The 20,049-nt window shown below is 40.0% G+C and overlaps 1 protein-coding gene across 3 annotated transcripts in view; it reads left to right on the top strand.

Annotated features, from left to right (window-relative positions):
* SLC16A7 (solute carrier family 16 member 7) overlaps positions 1-19,571 on the top strand; it is a 148,665-nt gene extending 129,094 nt beyond the window's left edge. For all 3 annotated transcript variants that reach the window (XM_084617405.1, XM_084617406.1, XM_084617407.1), the window contains 3 exons: positions 12,830-12,973; positions 14,571-15,386; positions 18,712-19,571. In XM_084617405.1, the coding sequence (XP_084473531.1) occupies positions 12,830-12,973; positions 14,571-15,386; positions 18,712-18,971 (1,220 nt within the window). In that variant the 3' untranslated portion in view covers positions 18,972-19,571. The remainder of the gene's footprint in view (positions 1-12,829; positions 12,974-14,570; positions 15,387-18,711) is intronic.
* Positions 19,572-20,049: the final 478 nt, after the last annotated feature.

Below are 20,049 nucleotides of genomic sequence, written 5' to 3'. Positions count from 1 at the left end.
TATTAAATACAGAAAGTAGGTTTAAGTGGTTCCAAGTAGTAACAGACAGAATAAAGTGAATTACCAAGTAAATAAAATAAAACATGCAAGTCTAAGCTGAATACAGTAATAAAACTGAATACAAATAAAATCTCACCCTCAGAGATGTTTCAATACATTTCTTTCGTAGACTGGACGCCTTCCTAGTCTGGGCACAATCCTTTCCCCTCGTACAGCCCTTGTTCCAGCTCAGGTGGTAGCTAGGGGATTTCTCATGACTGCCACCCCCTTGGTTGTGTTCCACCCCCTTATATGGCTTTGGCACAAGGTGGAAATCTTTTGTCTGTCTGGGTCCCCACCCCCACTTCTAAATGGAAAAGCCCCAGGTTTAAGATAGATTTCAGTACCACATGACATGGTCACATTTCCCATGTGACTCCAAGCCTTCATGCCTCCCAGCCTGATTCACAGAAGGCCTGCCTGCAAACAGAGCCATCCACAGTCAACTGTCCTGGCTGATGGGAGCCATCAAGATTTCAAACCACCATTAATCACACTTTGCATAATTACAATAGGCCCTCAGAGTTATATTTCATATTTCTAGTTTCAGATGCAAGAGTGATACATTTATACAAATAGGATGACCACACTCAGTAGATTATAAGCTTTGTAATGACAAGTTTCAGAGTAACAGCCATGTTAGTCTGTATTCACGAAAAGAAAAGGAGTACTTGTGTACTCCTTTGTGCATATGCTCAAATAAATTGGTTAGTCTCTAAGGTGCCACAAGCTTTGTAATGATACCTTACGAGAGATCTTTTGCATGAAGCATATTCCAGTTACATTATATTCATACTCATTCATACTCATTCACAAGTGAGTGCAACGTCACACACTGCTTCTTGAATTATGATCAGGACAATTTGTTGTCTCTGCTTCCATATGCAAAGCTTGCATATAATAATGCCATCCATGCCTTCACCCAGCAAAACCCCTTTTTTGCACACTAGGGGTTTCATCATGACTTTCATTCAGATGTCCCCATGAAGTTCCAAGTACCCATTGTTGCAGATCTAGCTATCCATCTCTGCCATGAGCTCAGGGAGCAATTACAAATAACTAAGAAAGCATATAAGCATCACACTGACCAGGAATGCCAGGTCAGTCCCAACCTTGCCATAGAAAGGAAGGTCTGGCTGTCCACCTGCAATCTTAAATCGACTCACTTCTTGGCCAAGCTGGACCACCAATATCTGGGCGCTTTCTAGAGTAAGGCATGGGTCAACCTGTAACATTCAAATGGCAATTACCCAAGTCTCTGAAGATTCATTCCATATTTGATGTCTCCCTCCTGAACCTATATACCGAAAACCCCTTCCTGCACCATTCTAGCCTTCTGCCTCCACCTGTAACAATCCAAGGGTAGGATGAGTGCATGATGAAACAAAGCCTTGACTCCCTGTGTGTTAGAGGACAACTCCAATGCTTGGTGGACTGGGAGGATTACAGCCTTTATGAATGGTCCTGGGAACCAGCGGAACACATCCACACCCCAGGTCTGCTCTGAGCTTCTCCCAGAAACTACCCTCAGAATCCAGGCATGAGGGTGCCTGCGGGGTGCCCTCAAAAGGAGAGGGTACTGTAGGAATAAGGCCCTGTAGCTGCTCCTACTCAGTCTCTCTACAGCCTAATGAGCACAGCTAGATGACATCAGTCAAACTGCCTGATGGATCACATCTTCTGATTGGCTGAAGAAGCTAGCAGGCTTGCTTTTAAGCCCAACAGCAGTTCTCTGGCTGCTCATCACATACACTTGTAGTTATGATTCCTACCTGTGTGTGTCTTGTTCCAAGCTCTGCTTCTGCATTGCTCCCACCTTGCTCCAGCCTAGACCTTGCCCTGTATGCAGCCTTGCTCCAGCCCTGCTCCTTCCTTAGACCCAGCTTTGTGGCTGCCTTGCCTTACTCCAGGTAACCTGGCTTTCACCCTTGGCTGTGATTCCTGACTTTGGCTCTCACCATTGGCTATGGCACCTGGCCTCTGACTTCAACTCAGATGCAGGGCTCTCATTCCTGGCTACTAATGCCTGTTCTAATCACTTGGCCTGCTACCTGCTACAACCACTAGCAACCACATCCTCCTGCCAAGTGCCTAGTGTACTGGAGTTCTGCTCTGTGATTGGGGCTCCTAGGAGTTACTGCAGTAAAAATATAATAAATAATAATAATTACTATTACTATTATTAATAACAAGAGCCATGTACAGTGTAATACATGAAAGCCAAACCAACCCTATATTAATCAACAGAACTCATGAATGAATAACCAGTAAACATGGTTAGAGTTCAAAAGTTATTCAGGGTGGAGAGGGAGGTATGTGGGCTATGGGTGATAGTGAGGTAGTTTAGCTTAAGATGAGGAACAGATGCATGGAGTGCAGATGGGATACTGAAAGACTTAACTGCTTTTTCCTTGTTTTATAATGCTTTGTGCTAATGAGCTGTGCAGTTTAGCAACCTTAAATCAACATTAACCCCCCTCCCCCATTTTTTTTTTGGAAGGGAGGGAGAATATGTAGATATATGTACTGCAAATTTTGACAAGTTTTAAATCTCATGTATCCTTTTTTAGGTTCCCTTCCTCCATGCTGTGTTGCCCCCCCCCCCGTCCTACCCTTCCCTCCAACCCTACAGAAGTGATCAAAAGCCTTTGGAAATAGAAATTGTATCACCTCACAAATCCCTTTGGTCGCATTTAGACCTATCAAAAATAGATTTTAAAGCATTGTCCAAGGATGTGAACAAGTTTTAAATGTGTTCAGACTAAAAATTTTACGTTTCACCTGATGCCACACAAGCCATTTTGCAAGCAGTGTCAGGAAATTACAAAAAAAGCATTTGTTGTTGAGCAAGTAGCTTATACAGGAAAGGAAAAACTAAGGTTTTGTTTTAGCAAACTAACCTAGGTCACTCAAACAAATCAACTCATCACATGCAAATAGGTTTTGTAGGTAGTAAAATACGAAACTAACATTAGTAGATGTGGTTTTTTTTAAGATTGTAGAGTTCCTCAGACATTTCCAGTCTGGTAGAAAACAGAAGTAAGTCTAAATCCAGACGGAAAAGAGCTACACTGACTTTTCCAACCATATGGCCAATCTTGTAGTTGTGTTTTTATCATTGGACTTGGCAGGCTGCCATCTATAACAGTATATTACCACAAGCTAAAATAAGACTATTGTGCTTATTTTCAATTTCTTTCATGACTTTTATGTTATGTACAAATGTCACATTGTTCAAATTGATTTGTTTCAAATGCATGGTTTCAAAGGGATTAAGTATGATGTATGAAGTATTTATTGTTAACATTTGTTTTAAATGCTATCATTGTATTAAGCAATCTTTAGTGTAGTCAAGACAGAAGAAAATTCAAAGCACAAGTGGGCAGTACACTAAACACAATATGGGCATGAAAGAGTTTTAGTTCCAGTAAAAATTATATCAATGAGAAGTACATATACATAGGAAAGACTTGAAGATGACCTCTATGTAGAACTGAAGGTCGTTGGTGGCAGTTTGATACCTGTACCAGCTGGTGTTATCATCTTTGCAGTCTGATTAGCTATCATCCAGTTAAGTTAAGTTACAAAACATTTTTCTTCTATCAGAAAGAGTGTTACCTGTTTGTGGAAAATCTGTCTAAGAGGAATATACTGGTTCTTAGTATAAAAAATGATGGAACAGAGAGAAGAAAGCAGGGATTCTACTGTCCTAGATTCTCTTCTTCTTATAAATTAATGGCGTATACCTAATATATTTGGACTCATAAATGTTATTCTACCTGAGAGCTCTGCAGGATATAGATTTTATGCCAACTAAATCTTCCTTTATTCTATTCTGTGGCCTTAAAACTGATCTGCCACTACCATTACCTCTAGGTATTATGAAATGGAAATATCTAGGTATTATGAAATTGAAATATTATCTGGTTTGCATCCTTTGAACTCTTAGAAACCTTCATTAGAAAGCTGTTTCATTGTCTTCAGAGTTAGGTCATTCATGAACTATGTATTCCTTTTAGGGATGATAAAAGATCAGAACAGGTAAGTGTGTGAGTGTGTGTGTATTAAACATATAACACATAAAATGAGTCCTAAACATTCAGTTCAGCAGAAATATCATGTTATGATTTTTAACAATAAAATATTTTACTGGTAAAGTTCTTTTAAGATCATATTAGCCCACTTAGTATTTTTTAAGAAGGTAAAAGTGTCATTCCTTCAAACATCTGCTTTTTATACCTTATTATTCAGTCATGTGTAGTCTTTTTTAACTGCTGCTCATGTACAGCGTCATGGCTTAGCACGAGAGGAAAGATTCAAATGGTGATTGAAAAGAGAAACTAGCAAGTGAGAGGATAAGAACAACATAGATTACTGGTACCTTTTTTATTTAAAGGGAACAAAAATATATTCTATTTCTACACCAGAGTCGTGTTGTTCACCTCTGGCCAAATCTTCAGCTGGTGTAAACTGACTGCAATGGAGCTATGAAGATTTACACCACCTAAGGATCTGCCCAATAGGTTTAAATTTACCACTGTGCTGAGGGGCCAGCACAAGGTGAATTGCACAGCAAAATCTCATGTAAACACTCAAAATGGAACCTAAGTGTGAATTAAGTGGCATGTAGGCTTTGTACAGAGGTGATATTCATCCTTATTCATTTAAGAGCTTTCAAGTGATAGTCATAGAGTTTATCATGCCACAAGTTTAGGTTACCCTTCCTATATATAAAGGTACTTTATATAGAGCCAAATGCATTGAACAAATACTAAAGCACCTGCAAAATACAAGTCAGATTAATTAGTGACTTAACCAATGATGTATATTACACGCTGGGTGTACGTTAGTGAAAAAAATAATTTAAATGATTAAAGTAGTGCCATTTGCGTCAACCTGGCATCCTGTGATGTGTAAGATAAGTGTAATTTACATAGTGAGAAAGCAATAAGCCTGAAACTTTGTTGCCCTGAGCCTTTTGTAGTCATTTACATCAGTGCAAAGTGGATGCAAAATGTTCCCATGCTTTTCGGTAGCATTAGTGTAAATGATTAATTAAGCTGCAAGGCTACAGGGAATCAGGCCCAGAAGATGAGAAATACATAAGAGGAAAAACAACTGAAAAGAGGGTATACAATAAGCCACACAGGAATTGGGCATGATCACAGGATAGAGAATGCATGGGATCATGATGAAGAATTTAAAAGTGCTGATTTTGAGAGCTGGCTAATATATCCAGCGTTAGTGTTCCCACTGGTGACAGTTTAAGAAAAAAGCTCCAGATAAAAATCCAGAGTCCTTTGCCATTTGAAAAGGCTTCAACTGTTGCCATCTCTCTCCTGATAATCTGCTGAATAGTCCATCTTGCTTTGATAAAACTTCTAGACTTTTATTATCAAGCTGGTCATCTACTGTGACCAGTGTTCCTCCCAGTTTAGTCAAGCAGGATGTTTCTGTGATGTTTCCTCTGTGTGATCTGAGGAATGTGCAATGTGTTGAGAGTTTTAGACTGCTAGAAAGGATAACTTTATATTGAGAATGGGAGAAATTTTGCTAAAATATCTAGCAAAAATATTTCCATTTTTCATCAACATTTTCACTCTTCCATTTCCATGATTTCTGAAAAGGGCAAGGAGTGGAGTAAGAGGAAGTTGGAAACCATATTTTCCTGTATTTGTTATATACCTCTGGCGTCCCCCATAATAGTGAGAAGTTTTTAAAGAGAAAAGCAAGGAGAAGAACTATTAGAAACATCCAAGAGCATCCTTAAGTATCTTTGGGAGGCCAAGGGAGAAGACATCACCGACTGGCACATGTTTGTTATGAATTATTCCCTTTAGAGGCCATATGTTTACCATCTCAAGGGATGAACTGTCTTCCCTCAAGATGCAGCAGGAGAGGTGGAAGCTAAAGCTTTATGGTGGAGCTAGGACTATGGCTCCTTTTTACAACATTTTGCTTGGGACTGTGACTTTTCCAGCCATGGACTTCGGGAAAACTCCTCCCTTTCCCCACCCTTAAGTATGACAGTATTGCAATAGGTCAGAGTCAGAGCCTGGAAAAAAAAACAAATCTTTGGGAAGAACTTGGTCCACTCCAATCTGAGATAAAACAGAAGTATAAATGGCTCTCTGGAGAGCAGACATCTGGGCTAAGCAGTCCTGATGTAAGAAGTCTAGTCATGACCAAGCATAAAGAGAAGGCTTTAGCAGAATCATATGGTATTGTTAGTTCCTCTGTTGATCAAATCAGTCCCCAGGAAGAAGAGTTTTGACCGATCTCAGCATCCTTGTCAGTTTTACTAAAACAGTGTTTTGCCTCAGTTTTGTACATTCCTGCAGACTGGCTACCTCAGAAAGCATCTAGCCACAAGGGCTAGTGGAAAGAACAGCACACTAGCTGAGTGTACATGCACCTTCAGAACCAGCTTGCATCAGTCCTCTTACATGTTGACTCACTGGTCTCATACATACAAACAAGACCACCAGATGATCCCACAAATGTATGAGCTATGGAGCCAGACCTCCCCTGCATGTAGAGCTGAATCTACCTTTCAGTGAGGCACGTGAGGAAGAAGGATGGAAAAGGGTCCTCAGCTACCAAAAGCCACCTGTGTACAGCTCCCTGACCCTCTCCCAAACCATCTCTCTGTAACCCTCTTATCCAGGTTGACACATACACAGGTGAGAATTGTTCCCTTCTTCCCTTGAAAAGTCTGCCCACCCTGCCAGCCAGAGAAGAATTAAGTGAAAATCCAGGCAAGGATAGAAATAGAAAGTACATAATTTTCCCATTTAGAGTCAAGAAGTCTGCATATTGAATCAGAATTTATTTTTACTTATTTTTTAAATATATATACATATATATATTAGCAAATGGCATGATTTTGCAACTGATTTGTTTCTTGAAGTTGAATGGTTGAAATATGCTTTATATTCAAAAGAAGAATTTGCAGCAGATATCAATACATGCTTGGATGTGAACATTACTTAAATGATTTTAGTTGCAGTTAAATGTAAAATCAAATTTGTGCATGCCTGTGCAAGGCCTGATTGCATGCTCACAATTAGAATTTATGCAGATTCGTAAATCCACATACACTGATGAATATGTGGTAGTTTATGAGACTCTAAAAACAAAGTATATGCAAAGACATCAGCAGAAAATGCTTAATCCACTTATTAGGTCTGATTGAAACTGGGAAATATATGGAATTTCCTCATGCAGTGGCTTAACCCAACATTATGGTTTATATGACAATTAACATTCCCCATATGTTTGTATTTTAAACTGAAGTACTGGAATATTCCCAGAAAACAAAATTAAACTGGAGTTAAGGTGGTAAATACATGTTGATAACTTACAGGAAAAACTTTAATAGAATGTTGTAGTTAAAAAGAAGTTTGAAAGTCAACAAATTGATTTAAAAGTTGTGCTTAAAACAACATTACACTCAATGGCCATGCAGAGCACAGGTGCCTCCAATTCTTCCCTTTTATCCTCACCTACCACCCACCCAAGACCATGGGATCTCAAATAGATCAATGGCTCTCTGGGATCTGCACTGGTTGCCTTCTAGTTGGAGTTTAAGCCAGTATTGGCTTTGACCTAAAAAGTGCTAAATAGCCTGGGACCTGCCTGTTTACAATATCTTCCATTGTTGTACGCAGTGTAGTTGTAGCCATGTTGGTTCCAGGATATTAGAGAGACAAAGTGGGTGAGGTAATATCTTTGATTGAACTAACTTCTGTTGAGGAGAAAGAGACAAGCTTTTGAGTCACATAGAGCTCTTCTTCAGGTCTAGGAAAGTGATGTTTGGAGTACCTTGTCTCTCCACTTATGAGATATTTATTTCCCCATGCATTACTGCCATAATTTAAGACCAGTAGACATGGGTGGCACATAATGAAGGCTGGAGGAGGCTAAGCGTCCCCAAACCTTGTGCCACCAGGAGGAGGAGGGCAGTGGCGGATTTGGAGCCCCCAGAAAAATCTCCCCCCGCCATGGTCCCAGGGCCAGGGTGGGGGCACGTAGCTTTTCTGGTCTCAGGGCCACAGCGGGGAGGGGAGAGGGGCCTCAGGGTGGAAGAGGCAGAGTGGGGGTGTGACAGGGGCAGGGCCACTGGGGAAGGGGTGAAATGGGGTGTGGCCTTGGGTGGGTCCAGGTGAAAAGGGCTAAATTGGGGAGGGGCTCCAGGCTCAGAGCTTGAGCCAGGGCTGAGAGCTCCTCTATGAACCCGGCTGAGAGCTCAACCCCAGCCGGGACCAAGCTCTCAGCCCTGCTCCTGTGGCCCCAACCAAGCTCTTCTCTGTGGAGGAGAGAAGGGGGCTGAAAGCAGCGGAGGTGTGGCCTTGGCTGGAAGAGTCTGGGCCTCAGCTGGACAAAGCAGGGTAGGGGGCTAGCCTCTCCAAGGGGAAGCGTCACTTGCAGCCCATGCCAGTAGAGATGCTTGAGCTACAGTTTCCAGGGAGATGCTGGCAGAACTTTCTCCATGAATCTTCTCTTTCCCTTCCCTTTCCCATTCTGAAAAAAAAGCCCCAATATGTTAATCTTCAGGATACTTTTTGTTGTGGGGCTTCTGAGATGAAGAATGTTGTTTTAAAGGTCATTTTTAGGGAGGGTGGGGGTATTTGGCTAATTATTTTCTTTAATTAGTTTCTGTGGTGTATGGTGAAGGCTATTCAGGTTTTGTCTCCATGTTTGGTTGTTCTTTTAAATAGTTGGTAGTGGTGCCTAGGTGGCTTTTTGGTGTTTGTATTAATAAATCTGAGTCAACAATTTAATACATGTTGTAATGAAACCTCTCTCGGGTGCCATCCCCATATCCTTCCAACACTCAACACTCCACGCTCCAGTATGTGTGCCTCCCATCCATTCTTCCATGGCTCTTCGAACCCATTCCCTATTCCTGATTCTTCTTCCCTCATGAGAAGAGGTCCAAGTTGCTAGAAGTCCATAACTCCAGTATTCCATAATCTTGTACACCTCTACATGCAGCTCAAGATGTTGTTTATAATGTACAAAGCTTTAAATGGCTTGGGACCCAGCTCTCTGAGTGCTCACCTCTCCCCCTCTCTCCTAGCATGATGGTTGTGATGGGGTTCCTGAGGTACAACCTGAACTGTGGGACTGCTGAGCCCTCTGTCGCACCAACTTGGGGTATCCCTCTCACACTGTGATGCTGTGACAAGTGGCCAACCTCTGTCAGGTACTGCACTGACATAGACATCCACAGACAGGGACACACCCAACTGAGTTACATGAGTGCTTCTCCCAGCCACTCATAAACCAACAATAGAGAGGATCCAGCCAATTGCCCCCAGTTCTCTAGCCTGGCACCCTTGGAATATGCCATCTTGTCCTTGTTAGAAGCCTGACCAGTGTAAGTTTATTATCCAGTCGATATGGAGAGGACACACACTCACCTTTGTAACCTGAGCTGATATTGTCCAACCACTTCAACCAAAACACACTGCTTTAGGTAAAATGGAAAACAGATTTATTAACTACAGAAAGGTAGATTTTTGGTGATTATAAATAGTAAGCATAGAGCTCAAAGTTGATTACCTAATAAATAAAAGTAAATTCACAATCTGACTTCTGTAAACTGAATAGGATTTGAATCAAGCAGTGTCTCATCCTGATGGATGGTATAAACAGGTCACAGGTACATAGGCTAGAACTCTGGTCTGGGACCACCCTCCTCAGTTCAAAGTCTTTGTTCTCCAGATGTGTTTCCAGGGGTTGAGTTGTGGGGGAGTGAGGCCAAGTCGTGATGTCACTTCCCCTCTTTATAGTTTCTTCCAGCTTCCTGAAAAGATTTATGCTTGTCATGTGGAGGTCCACCCCCATTGGTCAAGGAGCCTCCATTGTCTAGATGCTCTTTCTGAAAAGTCTTCTGGGATGGCCTTTGGGCAAGTGAATTCACCTTTAATTCACCATCAGCATGTCTGGCTACTCCATTGTAGTACCTGAAAGGCTGGTTGTAGGTGTTCCCAAACTCACAACATATTTTAGTAACACACACATCAAAACTTCATAAAACTTCAAATTCAATGGTAGTACATACAATCCAACAGGATATTAATGTTCAACAGATCAAGACTTTTAAGATGATACCTCATGAGGCTTACTTTGTACAAAACATATCATAATTACATGACAGCAGTGAATATAGGGGTTTCAGGGTGCTGGTTTGAGGTACACAGTGCAACAATGGTTTTTTCCTGGAGTTGTACATCCCAGGACGGGCAAAAGGGTGTTCTCAGTAGGAGTCTTCATGGTTGGATCATGGTTCATGAGAGCATAAATTCAGTAAGCTTCAGGTCACAATTCAGGAAGTATCTGGTCAAAGCTTTGAGTTTGATTTCTCAGTTCCATGCTTCTCAGTATTTTTTTTTTTATGCTTAGTGCTGAAAGAAGACATGCCAATCTATCACATAGTGAACTGTTCCCAAAGTATTTCTGACCTGACCAGAAATGAAAAGTATTGTATATCTCATGAGAAGGCCTCTCATCCAAATCTCTTAAAAACTGTGCTGGAAACCTTTTGGAAAGTATCCAGACTTCAGTGTGTTTAACGAAACTAAAGACTGTATCATGCCATTGATTTTTAAACTGCACTTCCATCTAGGGCAGTGTTATTCAATCTGTGGGTCGCGACCCAATACTGGGTCGCGGCATGTCATGCACTTGATCGCCTTGCTCTGGTCAGCACTGCCAACTGGGACATTAAAAAGTCCTTGTCCAACACCGTGCTGGGCCCCAGAAGTGGCCAGCAGCAGGTCCGGCTTCTAGGCGGTGAGCCATGGGATTCCGTGTGCTGCCCCGACTCAAAGCATCCTGTGGGCAAGAGTCGTTCAAAGCTGCTTGCGCACCACCACCTAGGAGTGGGACTCATTGTTGGCCGCTTCCAGGGTGCAGCGTTATCCGTGCTGCCAGGAGGAGGCGGGAAGCCTGCTTCTGCAGCCCAGCTGCGCCGCTGACTGGGAGCTGCCGTAGGTGAGTCTGTGCTCCAATCCCACGCCCCATCCCTTGCCCCAGCCCTGAGCCCCCCCAAACCTGGAACCCCTTCCTTCACCCCAAACCCCTCATTCCCAGCCCCACCCCAGAGCCTCCACCCCCAGCCCAGAGCCCTGACCCCCTCCTGTACCCCAACCACCTACCCTAGCCCAGAGCAACCTCCCACACCCTGAACCCCTCATTCCTGGCCCCACCCCGCAGCCTTCACCCCTGCACCCCAACCCTCTGCCCCAGCCCTGAGCCCCCCACACCCCAAACCCCTCATCTCCAGCTCTGTTGGGTCATGGGCATCAGCAATTTTCTTCAATTGGGTCCCCAGTAAGGAAATTGGAAAACCATTGATCTAGGGTGACCAGATGTCCCGATTTTATAGGGACAATCCAATTATTTGGGGCTTTATGTCTTATATAGATGCCTATTACCCCCACCTCTGTCCCGATCTTTCTTACTTGCTATCTGGTCAACCTACTTCCATCATATTCAGTTGAGACTTATACTTAAAATATTGATGGCATGGTATGGGCCTAAGACTTTTGCATGTAACCCATCACTAATAGTATCAGTTTTAAGGTAGGTCAAACATTTGGACCCAAAGTAGGACATATTGCAAACAATGTGTATCTCCAATTTTGTTGAACTTGATTTGTGTTGCCAATGAAAATGCTTATGTATATTTCTTTAGGTGTTTATTATGAGAAATTTGTACTTGAGCCAATACACAGTAGGAACCAGAATGATTTGCAGTAAAACCAAATGTAATGCTTGACATTTCACTTTATATCTGGTTTCTTTTATCACCAGTTCTAAATCTAACACCCCCCACCCTGCTTTTTAAATGGAGTGAATATAGTGCTTAAAAAAGTAAAGCTGTTAATGATGGTTAGGGCTACATATAGTACAATCAGGTGTAGTGCAAGCTTCCTAAAGCAACTCTGACAGCTTCTTAGTCTTGATATGCCAGACACCATCTATTCCTGTTGTGGGCCTTTAAAGAACATACAGTGCACATCATGACAGATTGCATGCTGGTTCTTTGTTTGGTATGGACAAAATGACACTGGAATAAATTTCATTTGAAACTAAAAAACAGGTTTGTAGCCATATTTTCAAAGTTTCTAGGCCATTATACCAAGCATACTTCAGAAGCCTCAGACTACAGAACAAAATGATACTGTCCATTATCACTCTCAGTCAGATCTGGACAAGGAAAATAGATCTCAGCTGTGAGTTATTTATGCACAACTTCAACACTTTAAACAAGTGAGTAGTCCCATTGACATAATTAAGTGTGTTGCCCTAGTCAACAGCAGCAGTTATAGGGAGTTCAGAAGAGCTTTCATTCTATCAAAAGGTGTAATCTGACTCATTTAGAGATCTCTTCTGCTCTGTTAATTATAGTTTTGATTAAACAACTTCCTTCCATTTGAAATTCTGAACTAGACTGCAGACAGTGGGCCTAATCCTCCATTTCTTGCATACCCAAAACTTCCATTGACTGGGCCCGTTGTTGGTTCTCTGAGAACTGTAATTAACAAGCTTGCTACACTCATGCCTTACATCCTTTGATCCACTTCCATGATCACAGGTTATTATGTAGGGCCAGATTCTTCAAATACACCCAGGAAGGGTGAGTAGTTCTTTTGACTTCTACTATGTAAGTTCTTGTGCTGTCAGACTCACAGGGAGGGACTTTTAATCACTGAAAACGCTCAACTGCAAATATATTTATCACTGCATGATGGATCATTTATCCTTTTCCTGCCATTAGGTCCCATAAGCAGTGTCTTGGTGAACAAATATGGTTGCCGGCCAGTGATGATGGCAGGAGGTGTATTGTGTTCATTTGGAATGATTGCTTCCTCTTTCTGCAATAGTGTCCTGGAGCTTTACATATGCGTAGGAATTGTTGGAGGTAAGTAACTGGTTCAAAAATGGTAACTAGTCCAGTTAATTTCAGCTATCCTGCACTGTACTCCTTTAAACTGATTTTTAGGATATTAAATTACTGCTTGGGATATTTCATGCACCTCTGATTATTTTATTCAATAAATGCCCTATGTATGTGCCATACTGTACTGCACTATAATTACAATACCGGAATTGACTGACGCATGACAGCACTTATTAGAGTAATTTGTATTGGATTTTGCATTGATTTTTTTTTAGCTTTCAGTCATACCATACTATGAATAAAACAGCAGAGATGAGTAGTGGTCTAGTAGACATGCAAACTCTATACTAAGCTCTATAGGCTCACAAACTATATATATATCCATATTCGGCAAAATAGTATGCTGGGCAGGGTCCAGCTGGCCCCAGAATAAAAATATTCCTGTCTGAAAACAAATGCTAAATCACCAAAGCTCTAGGAACTGATCAAAGGGTGGGAATTAAAGTAATAATAAAATCACTAGATTAAATTACCTCGCTACCAAAGGGATTCTAATTTTTTAAAAGCATCTCTTTTGAATAAAGAAAAGGTGAGCTTAGAGGTCATATAGAAGCATAGAATACACAAATGAGATCTTATTCTGTCACTACATCAAAGCTTATGTTTATCTGTAATTGACTTGAGTAAAAGTTAATCATTTTGAAAGAACCCTTTCTTACTGAATGTGGTGGGTTTCTTGTTTGTTTTGTTTTGTTTAAGACCTCACCTCTCTACTTTTTAAGAGTCAAATGCAAGGAGTGAGCTAGGTACTGGGTTTGCCCATGGGAGAAGAGGGAAGGAATCCTTCCTCTGAGACTACACAGCGGGTGCATTGCTACTAAAACTCAGCGGTTCTGGTGTATCCCCACCCAAAGAGAAGGACCACAGGTGGATCCTCTGACTGCACATCTGGCCCAACTCTGCCTCACCCCTGTGCTCTGCTGTGCAGGGAGCTGGGGCTGTGCATCCCCACACAGCCCCTTTCCCACCCCAGTGCAGTTGCCACTTAACGAGTGATTCCACTACCAGGACCTTCAGAGCTGTGGATGTGGGGCTGGATTTCCTGCAAAATCATTATTTATTAATCATTTTACCCCTTACTTTGGATACATGTTCAACCTTAAAAAGGGATAGAGGGATAAAAGCCAGTGGATTTATACTTCTAAATATAATGTGCTCTCTTTTGTAGATGAAGTGACATTTAATAACTTTTGTGAAATGAACCAGGAGAGAATTGTCTTGCAGCTTAGTAAAATACAAAAATGGTGTATTCAAGGTCTTGATACCATTGTTCCTCTGTCACTCCATTGTCTATATAATTGCTCAAATGCTACTATGAGTATTTACTTTTATTGCAATGCAATACCAGGAAATGACAGAACTCGAGTGTGACATAGTGCTGACATTAAAATGTGTGGAAAGCAGTGAAACCACATTTCATTTTCCAGTGCTGATAGCATTTTATCTTCATTTGGAATTTCTGAATGGCATTTTAGCTTTTTTGAATGATTTTGTCTGCTTATCGTGAAGGGTTTTCAATGTATTACATGCAATAATGCTGTGCTCTTTTGTTGTTTAGGTCTTGGCTTAGCCTTCAACTTGCAGCCTGCCTTGACTATGATTGGCAAGTATTTCTATAAGAAACGTCCCATTGCTAATGGACTGGCCATGGCTGGAAGTCCAGTGTTTCTAAGCACACTGGCACCTCTCAATCAATTTCTCTTTAATGCATTTGGATGGAAAGGAAGCTTTCTCATTCTGGGAGGACTTCTTTTGAACTGCTGTGTGGCTGGGTCACTTATGAGACCTGTTGGACCAAAACCAGTCCCTCCTGTGAAAAAAGATGTTGAGAAGGGATCAGGAGATTCAGCCTTACACATGAATAACAAGAAGTCGTCATTCTGGCAAACCGTGAATAAATACTTAGATCTATCCCTCTTTAAACACAGAGGGTTTCTGGTTTATTTGTCAGGAAATGTTATTATGTTTGTTGGCTTCTTTGCCCCAATAGTATTCTTGGCTCCTTATGCCAAACACAAGGGAATTGATGAATATTCTGCTGCTTTTTTGCTGTCTATTTTAGCTTTTGTAGACATGTTTGCTAGGCCTTCAATGGGACTTGTAGCAAACTCCAAATACATCCGGCCAAATATCCAGTACTTCTTTAGTTTTGCTGTCTTGTACAATGGCATCTGTCATATCATGTGCCCACTGGCCGAGGACTACACAGGCCTGGTGGTGTATGCTGTACTTTTTGGGTTTGCTTTTGGAATGGTTAGCAGTATCCTTTTTGAGTCATTGATGGATCTCGTTGGTGCTGCCAGATTTTCCAGTGCTGTGGGACTTGTCACAATTGTGGAGTGCTGCCCTGTTCTCCTAGGCCCCCCTCTAGGAGGTAAGGATTCTTTTTTATTGTCCTTTCTGATGTCACTGGGCTGAGTGTAAATATTTAAGTTATTATTTATATGTATCTAAAATATTAGACGCGCACATGTTACTTAATGTTGCCAGAAGAACTGTCATGTTTTTTTCACCGCTTGTTCTTTTGAATTTACCTTTTTTTTTCCCCTTTTTCTTTTTGGCATATCACAGATTTAGATTTATATGCAGATTTATATTGCCTGTGTGTGTATGGTGTGTAGCCACCATGGCTATGTATGTAGCTATATAGGTAGAGATACATACAGAGATAAGATACAGTAAGATGGTATTTGCTCTCATTGCTAGCCACCCAGTCCTATTTTTCATGTGCTTTACTCAGCAGTTAGAAGTGCTGAGAGCATCTCTTCCGTAGTGGTGCTTCCACTACCTCCTGGCCAGCACAGCTCCCTCTCTGTCAAATTGGCTACATTCATGGGACTCCACTTCATTCCCCATAGCAAAGAAGCTACATCTATAGTTGCTACCTCACAAAATGGCTCCTAATTTCCCTAACCAATGGCTGCCAAACCAGTGGCTGCTTAAAAATAAAATGATACATATATAAATTGTCATTTTAAAGCTCCCCACATGCTACTTTGCTACCTTACTGCTTTAATCCCAAGTACAAGGGAGGTTATTGAAATAAGATTGTTTCTCACAACATGGCTATGTAAGGTGCACGCACAAAAAGGCTCTGATGGATGCTGCCCCTCAGAGCATAAGCAGAGCATTGTCCCTCATTATGAAAAGACAGTGCTAGTTAATTTTCACATACTGATCACCACTAGAATTCTGATAATAGAACTGGGATTTTCAAAAGAGTTTTAGTGAATTAGGTGCCCAAAATCCAATTTTAAAATCCCTGACCAAATATTATTTTGAACTAAAAATATACAAATATATACATTTGAGCTAAAAAATATTAGATGTTATAGGTGTGAATTATAAATGTAGATCCTAGTACTGCAAACTCTTTCCTGCACGCTGACTACTACAGGCAGGAGTACTTCCTTTGAAGTCAATAGGACTACTCAAGTGAGTAAAGTTATATAGGTAAATGTTTGCATGACCCAGGCTATAATTTGTACTAAAATAACATCTGTTGAACTTATTTGTTAATGAAAATGTAAATGATGCCAGCTGATTATAAAATGTACACTTTATTTTATTGAAATTAATATTTAACAGTTATACAAGTCATTCCAAATGATCTGATCTCATCTTATTTTCATAGATGTTGGAACACAATAGATTCCTCTAACATGGACAGTTGGCATGCCACCTAGTGGAGGGACTGTGCCTATGACTAATAAAATCCCATCACCTCAAACATTGAAACCTATATTAATATTAAATCTAATATTAATGGAGTAATAAAGTATACAGCTATTTATTTTTCTTATATTTGTTATGTGGATTTTTTTAAAAAGGATACATTTTGGATATAATCACCTTTGGATATAGTCACCTTTGTTAATATCTCTACTTGAACAGAGAAAACAAAGTAGGGATGAATAGGCTGAAAAGCTCATATTCCAGTTTTGATCTGTTCAGGTCTCTTAAAGTATTATGATGATCTCATGCATGAACATTAAGTTAATTTTTGTTAATAATTCTTTGAGACTGGCACCATTACAAACTAGCAAATTGCCTGGGATATCTACCTAAGTTGCAACAATATATTAATATTTTTGTAGACTATATTATTATCTCAACATATAAATTATTTTAGTATTCCCCAGTAGTAAGCATAGGGAATACTGCCAATACTGAGGTAAACATTTCTATTTGTTTAAGGCAAAAACTACTAACTTTATAAAGGGTAGCCACTGTGCATTACCTTCAAAGGTCTTATTGCATTAGATAAAACATTACTGCTTTTAAATGCTTTGTAAAATGTACTTAAGTTTAATATTAAAGCAGGTCAACAAATTTCATATGGAACACTTTTCCAATGGAAAAAAATTAAAGGAAGCGTTTTGATAAAGTGAAATATTTTGACCTTATCAGAATAAAACATTTCATTTTTTGTTTTGAAATTATATATATTCTATTGTTTTCTATCACATTATATTATAAAGTTCATTAAAACACAATTTTAAAATATACAAAAATTATAAATATATAGATAAATCAAAATAGAAACAAAACTGTTAGATTGACTCAAAACTCCCCCCCCCGCCCCGAAATTTCATTTAGCAGGATATTGGACGTTTTTCAACTTTATTCTGATTTGGAAAATTTGTGATTAAATGTTGGAGTTTCCCACAGAAATTCTAACTTTTGACCAGGTCTAACTGGTATGTCAGTATTATGGCCCCAATCCCGCAAAGCATTTAAGCACATATTTAAATTATGTGAATCATCCCATTGACTTCAATAAGACTACTCATATGTAAATTAAGTATGTGTTTTATGTGCTTTGCTGTAATGGGAGCCCATCTTTTAATTTAGAGTTTAGAAAATGCAACAGAATTACAAGACTGACACAATGCGAAAAGGCAGTCAGAATACATTTTTCTTTGATCTAAATGGCTTATGCACGTAAATCATGCTTGCTCATTGTGGCACTCCCCTTCTGGTAGTGGCAAGGTCAACCTGAGATTGACGAGCCTGATACAACCGGGACTAACAGAGCAAGTTCTTTTAGCTCAGACGGTAGAAGTTCATGCGTTAAGATACAGAGGTACCACATTTGATCTTTGCTGCCAATGATCCACCCCGGAGAGTAACCATTACCCATACAAGTTTGGGAACACACTTCAGCGTGTGAAACTCAGTTTTCACGACAGGGGTGTCTGCACACCAAGGTGAAATATTCTGTCTTTGGGGACAGAAGAAGTGGAGCACAAATAGCAGCGGCACAATGAGACATAGTGACAGCAGCTGAGAAGGCAGACACCTTTCCAGACTCTTGTCTGCAAGCAGCCGCACTGAGTGCTAGGCATTCATTCCAAAACAACAGTAGAAAGACATTAGGAGGAGAAAAAAAAAGACAGATTTGAATAGAAAAGTATACAACCTACTATTGTTGACTAGGCTCTACTTCATTAGTCTTTCAATTATTTTACTACAGATGATGAATGCAATAACTGCCAATCTAACTAATATAAAATTTGTTACAGCTCCACTGTACATCTGTCTGTGAAAATGCCCAATATAGGACAACTTTTATCATGTTGAAAATACTTTTTATTGCAGGACATATATTGATAATACCAGTGGAAGGATCTGGAATTTATTTCTGTCTACAGTCGGAATATTTTCAAGTGTGGTTTTGTTTTGTTTCTGTCTTTCAGGTTGGTTAGTGGATATAACTGGAGATTATAAATACATGTACATTGTCTGTGGATCAATTGTGATTGTGGCAAGTATTTGGTTGTTCATTGGCAATGCCATTAACTACAGGCTTTTGGCAAAAGAGAAGAATTTAGAAGATAAAAAACAGAAAGCACTAAAGAAGGAAGCAGAACCTTTGACCAACAGTGAGAATGAGGAGGCTGCCAACAGGGCTGACAAAGTACTCAATGATTCTTCGGAAAGGGAAACTAATATTTAATATGAAATATGGCTCAGACATCAATGTTTTTGACTTCCATTACAAGTATTTTGTCAAGATACAGGCCAGGTTTTGTAATAATAATGATCAGTCACAATATTGGATGAGAACAGAAATTTGCCAAAGCCAAGATTCCAGACAAATTACCACTGACTGTTTGTTTGTTTGTTTATTTTGGTGATAAGAATTTTAGGTTTCAGAGATAGCGACTCCATGCACATGAGTCCATTCCAACTATGACTATAGACAGTATGAGTCAGGGAGAGTTAAACTTTAAGGTCCTCCATGACAAATTTTCTTGTTCCAAAATAACTTCTAATGCAACAGTATCTGTTTAGTCTTGTTACAGAAGCCATCTGTCTTAACCCTCTTGACTGCCAGTGCCTGTTGACTTCTCCCCACCACCATATTTTGGCCTCTAGTATTAAAGAAGGATATCAGATTATGGGTTAAGATCTGAAAAGGAAGACAAAATACTGAAATGTCCTGAGTAAAGTGCATAAGAAACTGCCTGCCCTTTTATAATGTATGCCCACTACATCAAAAGGATGTATTTATACATATAACTACAATGGGATGTAAAAGATAAGGTTAGAAGAGAAAAAGGTAGATTTTTTTATTGCTAAAATGCAATAAATGTTTCAATATAATAAATACAAGTGTTTGTTTTGTCCAGTGATAGCTAGCCACATCTTTAAACATTTACTTTTGAACTGTGAGAACACTCAGGCAGCATTAATCCAAATTAGCTTAAAAAGCTGTTTGTATTAAAAAAAAAATAAAGATGAACATGTCAGTGGTACATAGCTTGTAAGGGTAGCTACCATATCATTCATCAGATACATAGACTTAAATTAACAAGAAGGACTAACTGGTTCAGGGGATTGGAATGGTTCAGCCTTTTATCTCTAGTGACCTAATCCAATACCCAATGAAGTCAAAGTGAGTCTTTCCATTAACTTCAGTGGGCTTTGGATCAATCAGTCCTTTGGCAATTAGTTCAAATCAGAGCCATATGTTTATTCACAGAAGGTAATTATCCTTTGATAGCCTATGTGAAAGGAATTTTAAGATTTAA

Source organism: Lepidochelys olivacea (genome assembly GCF_965140295.1).
Source record: "Lepidochelys olivacea isolate rLepOli2 genome assembly, chromosome: 1".
NCBI lineage: Eukaryota > Metazoa > Chordata > Testudines > Cheloniidae > Lepidochelys > Lepidochelys olivacea.
Note: the sequence above shows the minus strand (reverse complement) of the source record. Positions and strands in the feature narration are given on the sequence as shown.